Below are 12,886 nucleotides of genomic sequence, written 5' to 3' on the forward strand. Positions count from 1 at the left end.
TGCGTCGGTGCGTGGCGGGGACGCTGCCCCGTGCCGTGCCTCTCCTGCCGGCGGCAGGCTGTGAGGTACTTTTCTGAGGGGAGGGAGGGAGGCCCTTTGCCTGCTCGAGGGGGAGAACTGGGTCTTGGAGGGGTCATTGGTTTTTGTAGGCGGAAAACTTCTTGTGGTTACTTTGAGAAAGCGTTGAGCTGTATCCTTTCTCAGTTTTTTCTCTCTTCGGGGTTTCTGTCCGACTCCCAATTTATGCTCCCAAAGATAGAAATGGTTCAGTTGTTTCCTCAGGTAAAATGCTAATAGCCATTGTTGGTGCTTAATTATACATGTTCGGAACAGTCTTGTTAAAATCAGTGGGGCCCTTAGCAAAATGAAGTAGTCTTTGCAAGATTGGGTTCTCTGTTGGTATATGAAATACAAAACCTAATATCTGTTTGAATTTACAGGCTGCATACAGTAGGAGAAAATTGCTAGAAAACATGAGCCCTTTGGACCGAGTTATGTGGAAGAGCTGAATATGATTAAGGAACATGAGACTATATGCAGGGAATCTCAGTGGGATAGTCTGAAAATCAAACAAGCAATAGTTACTGTTCCTAGAAACGTGAGCATTTAGCCCTTATTGGAAGATTTAACACCAGATCAATTGCATCAGTTAAGAACATTGTCCTCTCCAGAGGTCAAAGAGTCCACATAAGCCTGTCATGAATACAAATAAAAATATTCCTAACTAATTCACTGGGTGTTCTGATGTTCACAGAAAGTAAGGATATCTTCTGAAGTAAGAGACATGAAGAAACAAACTCCTGATCTCAGGGTGATGACTCACAGAAATAAATCTGTGGAAGAAGACAGTGCTGACAAAAATCAGAGAAGTTGCTCTGAAAAAGCTAACAGAGAAAATGCCACTTGTAGTCATGAAAGTACAGTTGTAAAACTGCCAGTAATAGCATCATTTGCGGGTACCAGTAAAAAAATTGTAATGGTCAAGCACCCAGCACCACCTCAGAAGCCAAGTTACTGCAGGTCTAATTTTCATGTTAATAGCTCCCCTACATTAGAAAAGACAAAAGCTGTCGGTAAAGTAAAGGATAGAGTGCGTATGCTACAGATGGATCCCCAGAATTTAAAAAGAGATAAAACTGAAGAAATAGATACTGTGATTAAAGATAGTGATGAATTTAGCTCTACAGATTCTAATACAAGTAAAAACATTTCAAGAAAGGGAAAAATCACCAGGGAAAGCTGTAACAAGAGAAGCAGAGTGATTTCAAAAGCAAAGCAACAAGATTTAGATGTTGAATCGGGAAGAGTGCTGAGAAAAGGAAGCAAGCAGCCAAGTGTGAGGTCTGCTCGAGAACAGTTGGAAGAGGCAAGAGATGTGACTAGACCAGACACTTCAAAAATATACGAGAAGAACTTCCAGCAGAGCAGACCTGAAGAGCCTACTTCCACACCAGCATTGCCTGTGAAAGTGGTTGCAAGGTCTATAGATGAAATAATTGCTTCCCTGCAGTCTACTTCTCCATCTCCCTTGGACCAGACGATCAAAGAACTCCTGGAGGGTGTTCTTGGCCAGAATTACAACATAAAAATGGAAGTAGGTGAACCAGAACAAGAGCAATATTTTTCTCTTGGGTAAATATTACTTTTATAAGAGTTGTATATTTTTTTTCCAGCTCCTACAATGTGTTACAACACAGAAGCCAGACAAAACAAATGGATAAAGACAGTAATGTATCATAGAATATTCTTTACTGTTTCTTCTGCCAATTTTTTTGATGTCCCTTAAAAATGAAAATGAGCCAATATCAAAATATATTAAAACAGAAGCTCTTTTGGGGTGTTATTTTTATTATACTGTTTATAGTTTAATACATCTTCTTTACTCTCCTTCCCCATTTTTAAGATGACATATTCCAGTCTGAGAGATGAAAAAGTGCATTAAATGCATTTGGGATATTGTTGGAAGTATTGCTTCTTTTAGTTATTGTTTAGCTTGTGAAGTCTCGATAAGACAAATTCTTTCTTGTCACAGTTAGGTAGATTGTGTAAGCAGCTGTAAGAGAGTCCCTTCAGTCAGTTACAGGAGGAGATATTGTTAATACTAGGCATCAAGTAGATGCTGCAGAAAACTTTCCTAGATTTTCACCAGAGGGTTGTTGATTCATTTGTTAACTAGACTAGTAACTTACTATCAGATGGCTCTTTGTCCTCTCTTAGCCAGACTGATAGTTTTGTTCTAGTTCCAAGAGGGCTGAAACTTATGTCACAAAAATCACTATCACACTTGGTATTCATGCTAGCACTTGTTAGGGATGCCGTGGAATGAATAGACCCATGGAGGGTGAACTACTTTTCAGCAGCAACTCCCTCTGCAAGGAAGTATGGAAGACTGATGAAAAGCATACGAACCTGTGTTTTAGGAGATGATAAAGAACATTGTTTCCCACAACTATCAAAATGCTACCTTTTATGATCATAGAGTATCTCTCATAGAATGTAAGTGTAGCACCTTACGTTCCCTTAATGTGAGATTGGCTCTCTTTTGATTAAATACAAAAGTTAGGAGAAAAAAGAATCCTGAACTGAGTTAATTTCAATGTGTAAGTCCATGAGCAGCAATAGTCTGAAACTGCATTTCCAATAGATTTATGTCCTCTGATTTGATTTTCTTCTGTTCTGTTCTTCTGAGAGGTGTTTCTGTGGTTGAGGCATTCATAGTGTCTCCCCCTCTCTGTATATTTTCTGGTGTATTTCAATTGGGGTTGAAATCAGAGAAGACTTTCCTCAGTGTGGCAGCATTGAGATGATCCCTCTTCATTGCCTGACTTGTATTTTAGGAATGTAATAATTTGTGACTGTTCTTCTTGGTTGAAATTTGCCAGCTGGATACAAAAATACTTCAGGGCAGATGGGAAGAGGGCTAAAGAAGATCGTGGATCTGGAAAATGATTTCTTGTTCAACTTTCCCAAAATAATTATTAGTGATTAGTAACATTTTCTGTGTTGTGTGTTTTTTCTTACTCTTTTATAAATATGGCTTATGTTCTAGGTAAGATTTTAAAAGTTTGGCCTCTAGCAAGTCCTAATGTTCTTAATTTGAAGTGAAGAGAACTGATTTTCTGTTCTTTGTAGTGGGAGCTACTGGGCTCTGAGCTTTGAAAGTCTCTGACCTCTGGAGTACTGTGATGTTTAATTATTTCTAAAACTTACATCAGTCGGGTTCAAAGTAAAATGACAATTTGAACTTGGTGATGACTTTCTGGTCCAGTTATTTGTTGTTTAATGTTTTTTTAGGTATGGACGTATGGACATTAGTGAGGATGAATGACACCCTTGCTGATTACATTTTTCTTTTTAATCAAAGGCATTTGCAGCAGGTGTCTTTTGAACTTAAGTGACCTTATAAATAGGATGAAGACTCTAGCAATTCTTTATTATTATTATGCATGGTTTATTTACTTTACACTGAGCTTCAAGGCTTGCCTTCTCTAATGAAGTAAGAAATATATTCTTTTGAATGAAACAGAAATACCTAGGAAAAGAATAGGACTACTAAAATGAAAACAAGCTCTCAGAATTAAATGTGTTTTTCGTTTAAAAAAAAAAAAAGTCTGTTCGCTTTATCTTATTCTTGATCTTGCATTAATGACAGGTTAGCATTAATAGCTTACGATATTGCTGTGGGGGCTGAGTGCCGTTTTTCCCCGAGCATCGAAGAGAGAATTGTCTGGGGAATGGAACGCCAGCTCAGTGGGACATTAGTGCTTAGCCCTGTTTCCTTTGAGGGAAATCAGTTATGAATAATGATTCCTACCACATTTTTTGTTAAAAAGGAGAATTTTTATTATAAAAATAATATTTCCAATGCCTGGAGTAATTTTGTTGTCTTGAGGCTTGTTGCTACCCCTGAAGTATATTGAGTTATTGAGTTATATGTTGGATTTATATCCATAGGAGGGTGATTATATTAATTTCAGAAATGCATTTTCTTGGTATTCAGCTTGATGTTCAGCTTTCTTGGTGGTGAACCTGCAGCTCATCATCTTTAGTTATTGTTTTCAGCAGATCAGTTCTTTGGTACCTTGGATGAGCTTGTGAAAAACATAAACAAACAACATTTTTGTTCTCAAAAAATAACATCAAATTTGAATGCTTCTATTAAACAGGGACTATACAGTGCACCATACTAGCAGGAAGCCAACATGAAATATACTTTAGTTTTAAAAAAACATCTCTAGCTCTTGTCAGCTAATCTCAATAGTGAGGCCTTGAGAAGATTTTCTCTGTAATGCATTAACACTCTCTCAAAAGTGGTTTGATGGAGACTAATTATTGTTAAAATTCAAGAAAAGATAGATTTGTATTTATTTTATATCTATAAGCAAATACAAACAAGTATTTGTTCATAACTTTACAGTATCTCACTTATTTGCTCTATACGTTCTTTATATTTCAGCTGACATGAAAATTATGCAACAGATCATATATTGCTTTCTGATAAAACAGTATTTTTAAGAGGCTTATTGAAAATATTTCATTTTTTTTTTTCCCTTTAGGTGCTATAAGGTGTGTTCTAAGTGTCATAGAAATGAACAAGAGACTTCAGTTTTTCATTTAGTTCTCTTTAAGTGGGAAAACCCTAGCTCTTCCTATTGGTTTTCTTATTTTCTGCTTGCAAGTGGCTTATGGAATGTTCTTCTCATGGTCTTAGCATCCATCAAGACCGTGATGCTTTTTATTGTGAGTTTGCTAATACATTATTAATTCAGGAAACACACATTATTGACTACGCTCAATAAGGTTAATCATGGTAAAGGCTATGGCACTTCCTGCCACTTGCTGAAGGGAGCCGCTCAGTCTTCAAGGGTGGACACTATCACTCCTGGATACATGAAAATTTTTTTCTGGAACAGTTAACTCATATAACTTTAGATTTTTTTAAAAAAAGATGTTTTATTTTCACAATGTTGCAAGAAACTGCCTAGGGAGAGATATTGGGTAGATGCTTTACATGTGTGGACTTCTGAAATCTGTCTGTTTATTTCTTCACATTTACCAGTGCAAGTGACTAATTAAAAACAATCCAGTTGTGCGGTTTGTTACATTTTATCAACAATCACTTTCCAGTTCCTTATGATCATTAGGCCCACATCATTTCCGCTTGTCTTAAAAACACTACAGGCTTTATGGGGCAAGGACTGTCTTTTTACCCTGAAGTCTAACTAAATGGGAGACTAATCCTCATTAGGTCAGTAAGCTGCTGTTATAATATGAGAACAAATTGGTTTTAATCAAATAGATTGTAATCTCCCAGAGTTTCAAGCTTTGTCAAAGGGGTACAGGGTGATTAGCTATGTTTGTGTACAAATAATTTGTATAAATTCACCATGTTAAAAGAATGCTTTAAAATATTTGTATATTCACACATCCAGATTGACTTTGTTTTGTCATTTATCAGGGTCCGCACTGGTGATAGAGACTTTTCTTGTCAAAACAGAAAGGAAAATAATTTATTTTAATAGCATGTAACTATCAAATGAGGAATCAAAGAAATACCAGAAGAAAATATTTAAGTAAGATAAATTTAGAGGTAATAATATAAAAAAAAAAATCCAAACCCAAACAACAACAACAAAATCTTAATTTTCTGTATGTCAGGACTCACATTGAGTCTTTCAGTTACAAAAGATACCACAGACATACCAAAATGACTGAAAATGTTAAAATGGTTTCTAATGAATTATCAAGGTGCTTGGGTACCTAAATAGTTTTCTACACCTGCAGGAGGAAGGCTAATGGCTAATAAAGCTGTTTTTTTTAAAAGGCACAGTAGAAGTTTCCATCACAAGTTTAAAATATCAGTGCAGGAAACAGCTTCCTCAAGAATGGGCAGAACACTCAAAAACAGATGGCCACAGGAATTAAGAGTTGCCACAGTTCTCAACACTTTTATTTCCTGAAGTTAGACCACACCTCTTTGGCCTTGTTTTTGTTAATGCAAACACACAGCCCATAGTACATATATAGACAGTACACATCATTTTATTAAAATAACACAATGGCATTGTGCCTGCGATTCTCCCATGGAGAGCGGGCAAAAGAGAAAACACTGCACCCAACAAAGGAAAGCAATCATATAACATGTACAGGTGTCTAAAATGAAATTAAGATAATATTTGCTCATATAATTCTGTTGGTTTTGACAGAACAGGAAAATTAATATGTAAAATTGTAATTTACGTATTATGCAATAATTTGGAAACGTAAGTTGATCCAGTCTGGTTGAATGAAAGGCTTTGTGAAAATGTCTCTTTGATTCCACGAATTGGATAATAAATTGCATGGGGAAAGAATTACAGTTGGCTAAGATGGACTGTAGTAATTAATAGTCCATGGTAATCACCATGTTTGAAAATATGCACGTGTTGCAGAGAAGAGGAAGGTTGTTTGGTATAGCTTGAAGATAATGCTGAATCTGTTCCTTTTAGTCTGAGTTGGTACTACATTCCTCTTAGTTCCTTGCTCTCATGGTGATTAAAAAAATATGTACTATGAATTGTTTTTTTCTTAAGCTGTCTTTTCTGTCAAAGGTAGATAAATTACTAAGGCTTTGGTTAAAAGCAAAACACCAATGTGTACTATCTTCTGCAAGGCCATAGCTTTTTATTGCTTTATAGTCTACATTTTTGGGGTAGTATATGTATCTATCACTTTGTGTTGGCCTGGAGACTACTTCTTTTTTCCTTTTCATTTTCTAATGTGCAAGGAAAAAAATGTTACAGTTCAGAATATGCTTCTTATGTGGCATTAAAGTTAAATGCAAAAAAATCCTAGGCATTAAAAAAAAAAATCAATGTTTTTAGATTGCTAGGTGGACAATACACTCAATGGAATAAAAATTCTACTGTGTGGAAGATTCTTACATTAAAAGAGCAAATGGACATTTGCAGTGCCAGCAAAGGATTTTTTTCATGACGTGACAAACTGTTTCTAACACATGTTCAACTGATAGCTTTAAAGCATTCTTGCATCAACTTGTGGCTCTGAAATATTTTCCCCAGAAATAGATAATATTTCTGTAGCAGTTTTAAGGAACTGTATTGTAAAATGAAATGTTTTAGATGTGATACTTCTGTTTGTTACTGTTATCTTTAAAACTTTGTTTCTCAAGCCAGTATATGGCACAAAGGGTAAAGTACGTGTGTGCTGAGTTTCGTATATGTATGCTAACCAGGTGCTTAGAAAGCACACTGTCCTTAAAACTGCCATCTGTTTTGAGAGTTGTTGCTGCGTTTTATTTCTGCTTTTTTTGTATGGATATATTGTAACCGAAAGGGGACTTGTTAAAGCATTCCTTTGAGAAAGAATAGGATGTCTGGGAACTAAGAACAACTTCAAATTTTGTAGTAGCTTTTCTGCTAGTGGAGCAATTATAATTTTCTCCTGTAGAGAAAATGATTAATTGAAAATTGTACTCAGCTTTTAAACTTCTTTACTACAAGCAGTTCCATGGAGAAGTTAGTTATAGTAAAGGGTTAAGCATGTGTGTAAATGTTTGCAAAAGATGAGCCTAAGATCATTTGTCTCTGAATGTACATGTTGCTTTCAAACTAATTTGTGTAATGAAGACCCAGACTTTAATTTATGCATATATATTGTTTTGATGTTGTTTTGTTCTGTAAGGTAGTACGAATAACATAATTTTTCTAGCATTCTTGTTTGACACTAGTTTTCTTCTCTTGCTTATACAACAGGCACCAATTGAACATGAGGAAATAAAAACTGAATCTCAAGTCCTGCCAAGTTTTCACCAAGCAAGCCTGGTAACATTCTGCATTATCTAGGAATGTTAAAATATAATAAGTTAATAGTGCTTCTATTTGCTTGCAGAGTTGTTAAGATAGGTAGTTCATATTTTAAACTGATAAAACTGGGAAGGAAACGAAATAGTTCTTGAAAACATTTTGGTACTTCATGAATCACAAATATACCTTTAAAAAAATTTGTGTCTCTTGTTCATTCCTTATGGGGTTTGATTCTCCAACTGCTGGATGTAAAGAATTTTGCTTTTATTAAGTACCATGCTGATTAGGGCAATTCATCTATATTCATATATATGTGCCCATCATTCTATGTCTTTGATTCAAACTGGTTTTAAATTTTAAATGTTTAAACTTAGATACATTTGGGGAATTGCTTAATGTTTAGAGGCATTAATGATTTATTTGCTTTAAAGGATCATAGATCTCTTGATACAAATTTCTGATGTACGTTTCTTACATTTTGCAATTTCTTCTTACAAGTGCAATTTGTAGAAGAAGCAGACCAGATCTTTGATAAGAAATCTCTATAAATATTATTATTTAGTGTTAATCATTGTAGGTCCTTTGCCTATTACTGTATTTATTTTTGGAAATCTAGTTAGCTGTTGAGGAAATATTTGACTTAAGATAAAATTGATACAATGTTCTAGGTGCTTGATAAAATGCATGGATGATGGAAGAATAATTGCATATAATAAATATTGTACTGAATTACCTGCCAGGGAGCACAAGTGTTTTAAAAAAAAATATTGTACATTCACCTCTTACACTGATTTCCCCGCCCTCTCCCCCCCTAGAAGACACCAGTTGTTCAGAAAGAATCTCAAGCAGCAGAAAATGAATCTCGGCCTAAAGATGAGTTGTTAACATATAATAAGCAGGTGAAGCAGGTAAGCAGGTTTAGTACTATTGTGAGATAGTATTAGTTTTCCCATGCTTAAGGTTTTGGTACTTTAGAGCATACAGAGGTCTGCAAGCTGTTTCCTTACCACCTGCCCTTTAAAAGAAGATTTTCTATAAAACAGGTCTTCATACTGGTCTTGCAGCTTAAGGTTAGAGGAAAAAACAAATTAAGGTTCATTCGGTCAGATGTTGGGTTAGGCTTTTCTTTATGAGATTGGAAAGAAGATTACAAATGAAACAACGTATAAATAGAATCCTAATCTACATTTAATAAGTGGATGCCTTCCTGGAAAATGGCATAATGCTCGATATCCTTTTGGTTTTGCGATATTTCACACACGACAAAAACTGTCATTAGGATATCAACTCTACAAAGCTTAGATTTTTAATAGAGAACGTATCAAGTTTATAGAGATAGTACCACAGAGGACAAATTTGTTGCTAAGACCAAATAACGTCTTTTCCCATATGTTGTCGGTTTCTAGCATTCTGGTATTTCAAGGCTATAACTAGATGCTAAAATAAAACCCTAACCTAGTTGCTTCTGCAGCTTCGATGTAAATGATTACTTTGCCTTAAAGTTATTACATATGCTTATTGTAAAACAGAATAACACTATTATGTTTACAATGGTATAATGAGAAGGACAACCAAGAATGGGATGTGTTTCCAGTAGGCAGTGTTATGTGCAGAGATACCAGATAGCCTTGGCCTAAATTTAAATAAATGAGATGAACAAAAGGTTGGATAAGCTACATGGGAAGACAGATACAGGTGTTGAAAAGAAGGAGATAGAGACCAAAATGAAAAAAGGATGAGACACACACTTGTGGGATGCTTGTTGATGGCCCAATATTTGCGAGTATGTTGTTTCAAGGTCTAGTCATCATAAGGCAGAGGTCTAGTAAAAATGAGAAACCTTCTGAATGTCTAAGGGCCTTGCTTCAGCTGCTTCTTCTGCTCCTCCCACTGACTGTAGTTTGGCCCCGACCGTGTCTCTTCAAGCTGCATGGAGAAAGGGATAGAGAGAGGTAGGCACGTGCCTAGAGTTCCAGAGCATTAGCAACCAACTTTCCTGATAGATTTTAGGATAGCCAAGAACCAAGGATGTGCACAGCTTACCCTGAAGAGCTAAGGGACAGGGAGCTCTGGAAGTGAGTCACAGGGAGACAACAGAAACTCCCCATCAGACCTGGCACTGCATTCTGCAATGGGGCTACAGTGGACATGAAGTAGAGCCCTAAGTGACATGGTGATGCTGGCCTGAGCAGTTCCAGTTGGCAGGCATTCTTTTACAGCTAAGGATTCATATTTCCTAGCAACTTTCGTGGTAGCAAAATTATTTCTGTTAGAGTTCTTCTGTTGAAGAGAATGGATGAAAATTAAATTATATTACTTCTTAAAAATTCTGCTAAATTAGAAAAAATATTGTTTTGAATTTTTCCTTACAATATTTGTCTGTTTATAGGTCAGAAATGTTTCTAATCCTTCAGTAACTGAACTCATGTGCCATCTGTACTTGGCTATAATGTTTTATGTAATGAATATTAATAATGATGTTTGCAGGTAGTTTTAAGAGTATACTCTGCAACGTCAGTTGATCTGTTGGTTACTAAACCAAATATGCTAAATGATGTGTAAACAATGCACAGTACAATGTCACTGATGGTAATTTTTATAACATTCAAGAATATAGTTAGATTATTTATTACTTCTAAATTATATACTATTTGCCAACAGAATAGTTTCCCAGTTATTTAAACAGTACTGGGGTACTGTGATGATGTTTTTTAGACAGTATTATTTTGGGCAGCATGCCACTTCTGTAATGCACTGGTGGTATTGTTGCAACAACACCCATCAGTGCGTGTTCAGTGATCTTACAACACAAAGTAGTTTGCAAGATTGGCACCTGAAAAGATAACATACATTTGGTTCTATTTAACACAAGTGCTACATAATTTAAATATATTATTTAATTTGAAAGTGCATGCTTTCAGTTTTATACACGGAAAAAATAATGGAGACAAAATTTTAGAGAAAAGGTTTTAAGAACTAATATATATAAGCTAAATGCTCTATCGCATCCTTAGCAAAACTATTTCTATACAGAGTAATGGCAATGTACTGGATATTAGTATTTCTATAGAACACTATTCATTGGCATGTTTTTGTGACATCTTATTTTTGAAATTATTTTGCTTTGCTTAGTGGGCTGCAGGGCCCATGCAATTTCAAGGTAAATTGGTTGATTGTGCAGATGAGCTTGCAAATTTGGTTATACACAAAGCAGTCAGAAGAAAAAATGCAGATATTTGCTTTAGTTACTGTAATTTTATGTTACATCTGTAACTGAATTACATAAATATTTTGATTAAAAAGTTGTTAGTCCACTGGTATTTCTACAAAGAAAAAGACATATAATATGAGATTATATACATTTAAAATGTCCATCTAACAATAAGTGTGTTAACAATAAGTAACAATATAATGTTTTTTGATTTTAGGCTTAAAGGAACTCCCCTCTACTTAGTATAGTCTCCATAATTCATTAGCAAGAGTGTGCTGAAGTCCCCCTTCATGATCTGTTTCACAAAAAAGACGAGATCACAGAACTTTGACTTATGATTGTAAAATAGTAGCTGCTGTAATTTTAGTTTTGGAGGTTTTCATTAGCCATATTGGTGTCTAAGACATTGACAAATGTTGTTGAATATCTTCTGTTACTTTGGATATCACTTACATGGCATTTTTTTCAAATTATTTGAGTATCTGGGCATTCCGAAAGCTGGTAATGGCAATGCATTCAATCAGGTTACTTTTTTTTCTTTAAATTGGACAAGAGATCATGACAGAAACATTTACCTGACGTTCAAAAGCAAAAATCATAGTCTTATGTTTGGCTCATTTTAATGATACATTTTCAGGTAGATATATTACTTATTTTTGTTAGTCTATTTTCTCTATGTAAAATTTTGATTGACTTCCAGTTTCTCTGGTACATCAAATATCTGACTTTGGTTCTTCATATTTTTTCATGTATGTGCTGATATAAACAGCGGTGTTGGTTTCAAAAGTAAACTAACAATATATGAAACCATTTTAATTTTGAATAAGGCTTTTCAGAAGGTAGTGACTCATTTAGGTATCTTCTACAGTTCTCAGTATCTTTTACTTGGTGATTAATATACTTGTTTATGAATTATAAACTTCCATAATTTTTTCATGCAGTGATGTCTTCTAAGAACTTAAATACTGCTGAAGTTATCAGTAGGCATAGACATTGTGCCCAGTTATATTCTGGATAAATAAAACGTGGGTGGACAAAGAAGAGTAAAATCCTATGCTTTTGTGATTCATTTAATGAGATATGTGACTGAAAATCTTAATTAGAAAGGCATTTGGTCACAACAATTGTATTCTTTGGGTTCCTATAAACTAAGCTAGCCAGCCTTACAGAAGTAATTACCATGGTGTATCAGGAAGAGCTGGGCAAAAAAGTGGACTTACTTTTCATATTGAGAGAGAAAATTTTTTCAAGACAAAGCACTTTAAAATTTGTTTTCCCCACTGTGTTGTTCTGTTTCTGTCTGTCCTTGTTAAGCTATGATTATACCTCTTTCTTTTCTTGAACCTGTTTTATTGTGTTATGTATGCAAGCTTTTAAGTGGAGTTCAGAAGAATCCTTTTTATTGATGGCACTGCTAGTCTGTTTTAGGAAGATGTTTAACACTTTGCAGGAAACAGAATTGTGGAATGATTGAGGTTGGAAGGGACCTCTAGAGGTCATCACAATATGGAAAAAGCAGCACAAGGGTATAGATTCTGAAGCTGAGTTTTATGAAGCAGATGAAGACACTTTGGCAGCAATGATGACTTCAGTAATTCCTTTTCCTTGCTGTTTGCTTTTGCTCCTGGATTACAGTGAGCTGTCCCCAACAAAATTTCTATGTGGGGACACTCCACAAAGGGAATCAGAGATCTAGATTAATTTCTGCCTTCCCTCCACACTTTTTTTACTATTTTTTTCAACATGGATCAGTTATCCGGTATATTTTGCAGTATGAAAAAATAATTTTTGGCACAGCTAAGCAGGTGGTGCTCTTAAGAAACAGGAATGAGCAGCTGTGGGTGGAAACAGTAGGAATTCCTTGTGTCTG

At 35.2% G+C, this 12,886-nt stretch overlaps 1 protein-coding gene across 1 annotated transcript in view; it reads left to right on the forward strand.

Moving 5' to 3' along the window:
* Positions 1–784: 784 nt before the first annotated feature.
* The window catches only part of TTC6 (tetratricopeptide repeat domain 6), a 67,806-nt gene continuing 55,704 nt past the window's right edge, over positions 785–12,886 (forward strand). Inside the window, exons 1-3 of the mRNA XM_009319467.1 lie at positions 785–1,594; positions 7,755–7,823; positions 8,621–8,713. Of these exons, the coding sequence (XP_009317742.1) occupies positions 785–1,594; positions 7,755–7,823; positions 8,621–8,713 (972 nt within the window). The remainder of the gene's footprint in view (positions 1,595–7,754; positions 7,824–8,620; positions 8,714–12,886) is intronic.

This window comes from Pygoscelis adeliae, unplaced genomic scaffold, assembly GCF_000699105.1.
Source record: "Pygoscelis adeliae isolate BGI_AS28 unplaced genomic scaffold, ASM69910v1 Scaffold71, whole genome shotgun sequence".
In the NCBI taxonomy this organism is placed as follows: domain Eukaryota; kingdom Metazoa; phylum Chordata; class Aves; order Sphenisciformes; family Spheniscidae; genus Pygoscelis; species Pygoscelis adeliae.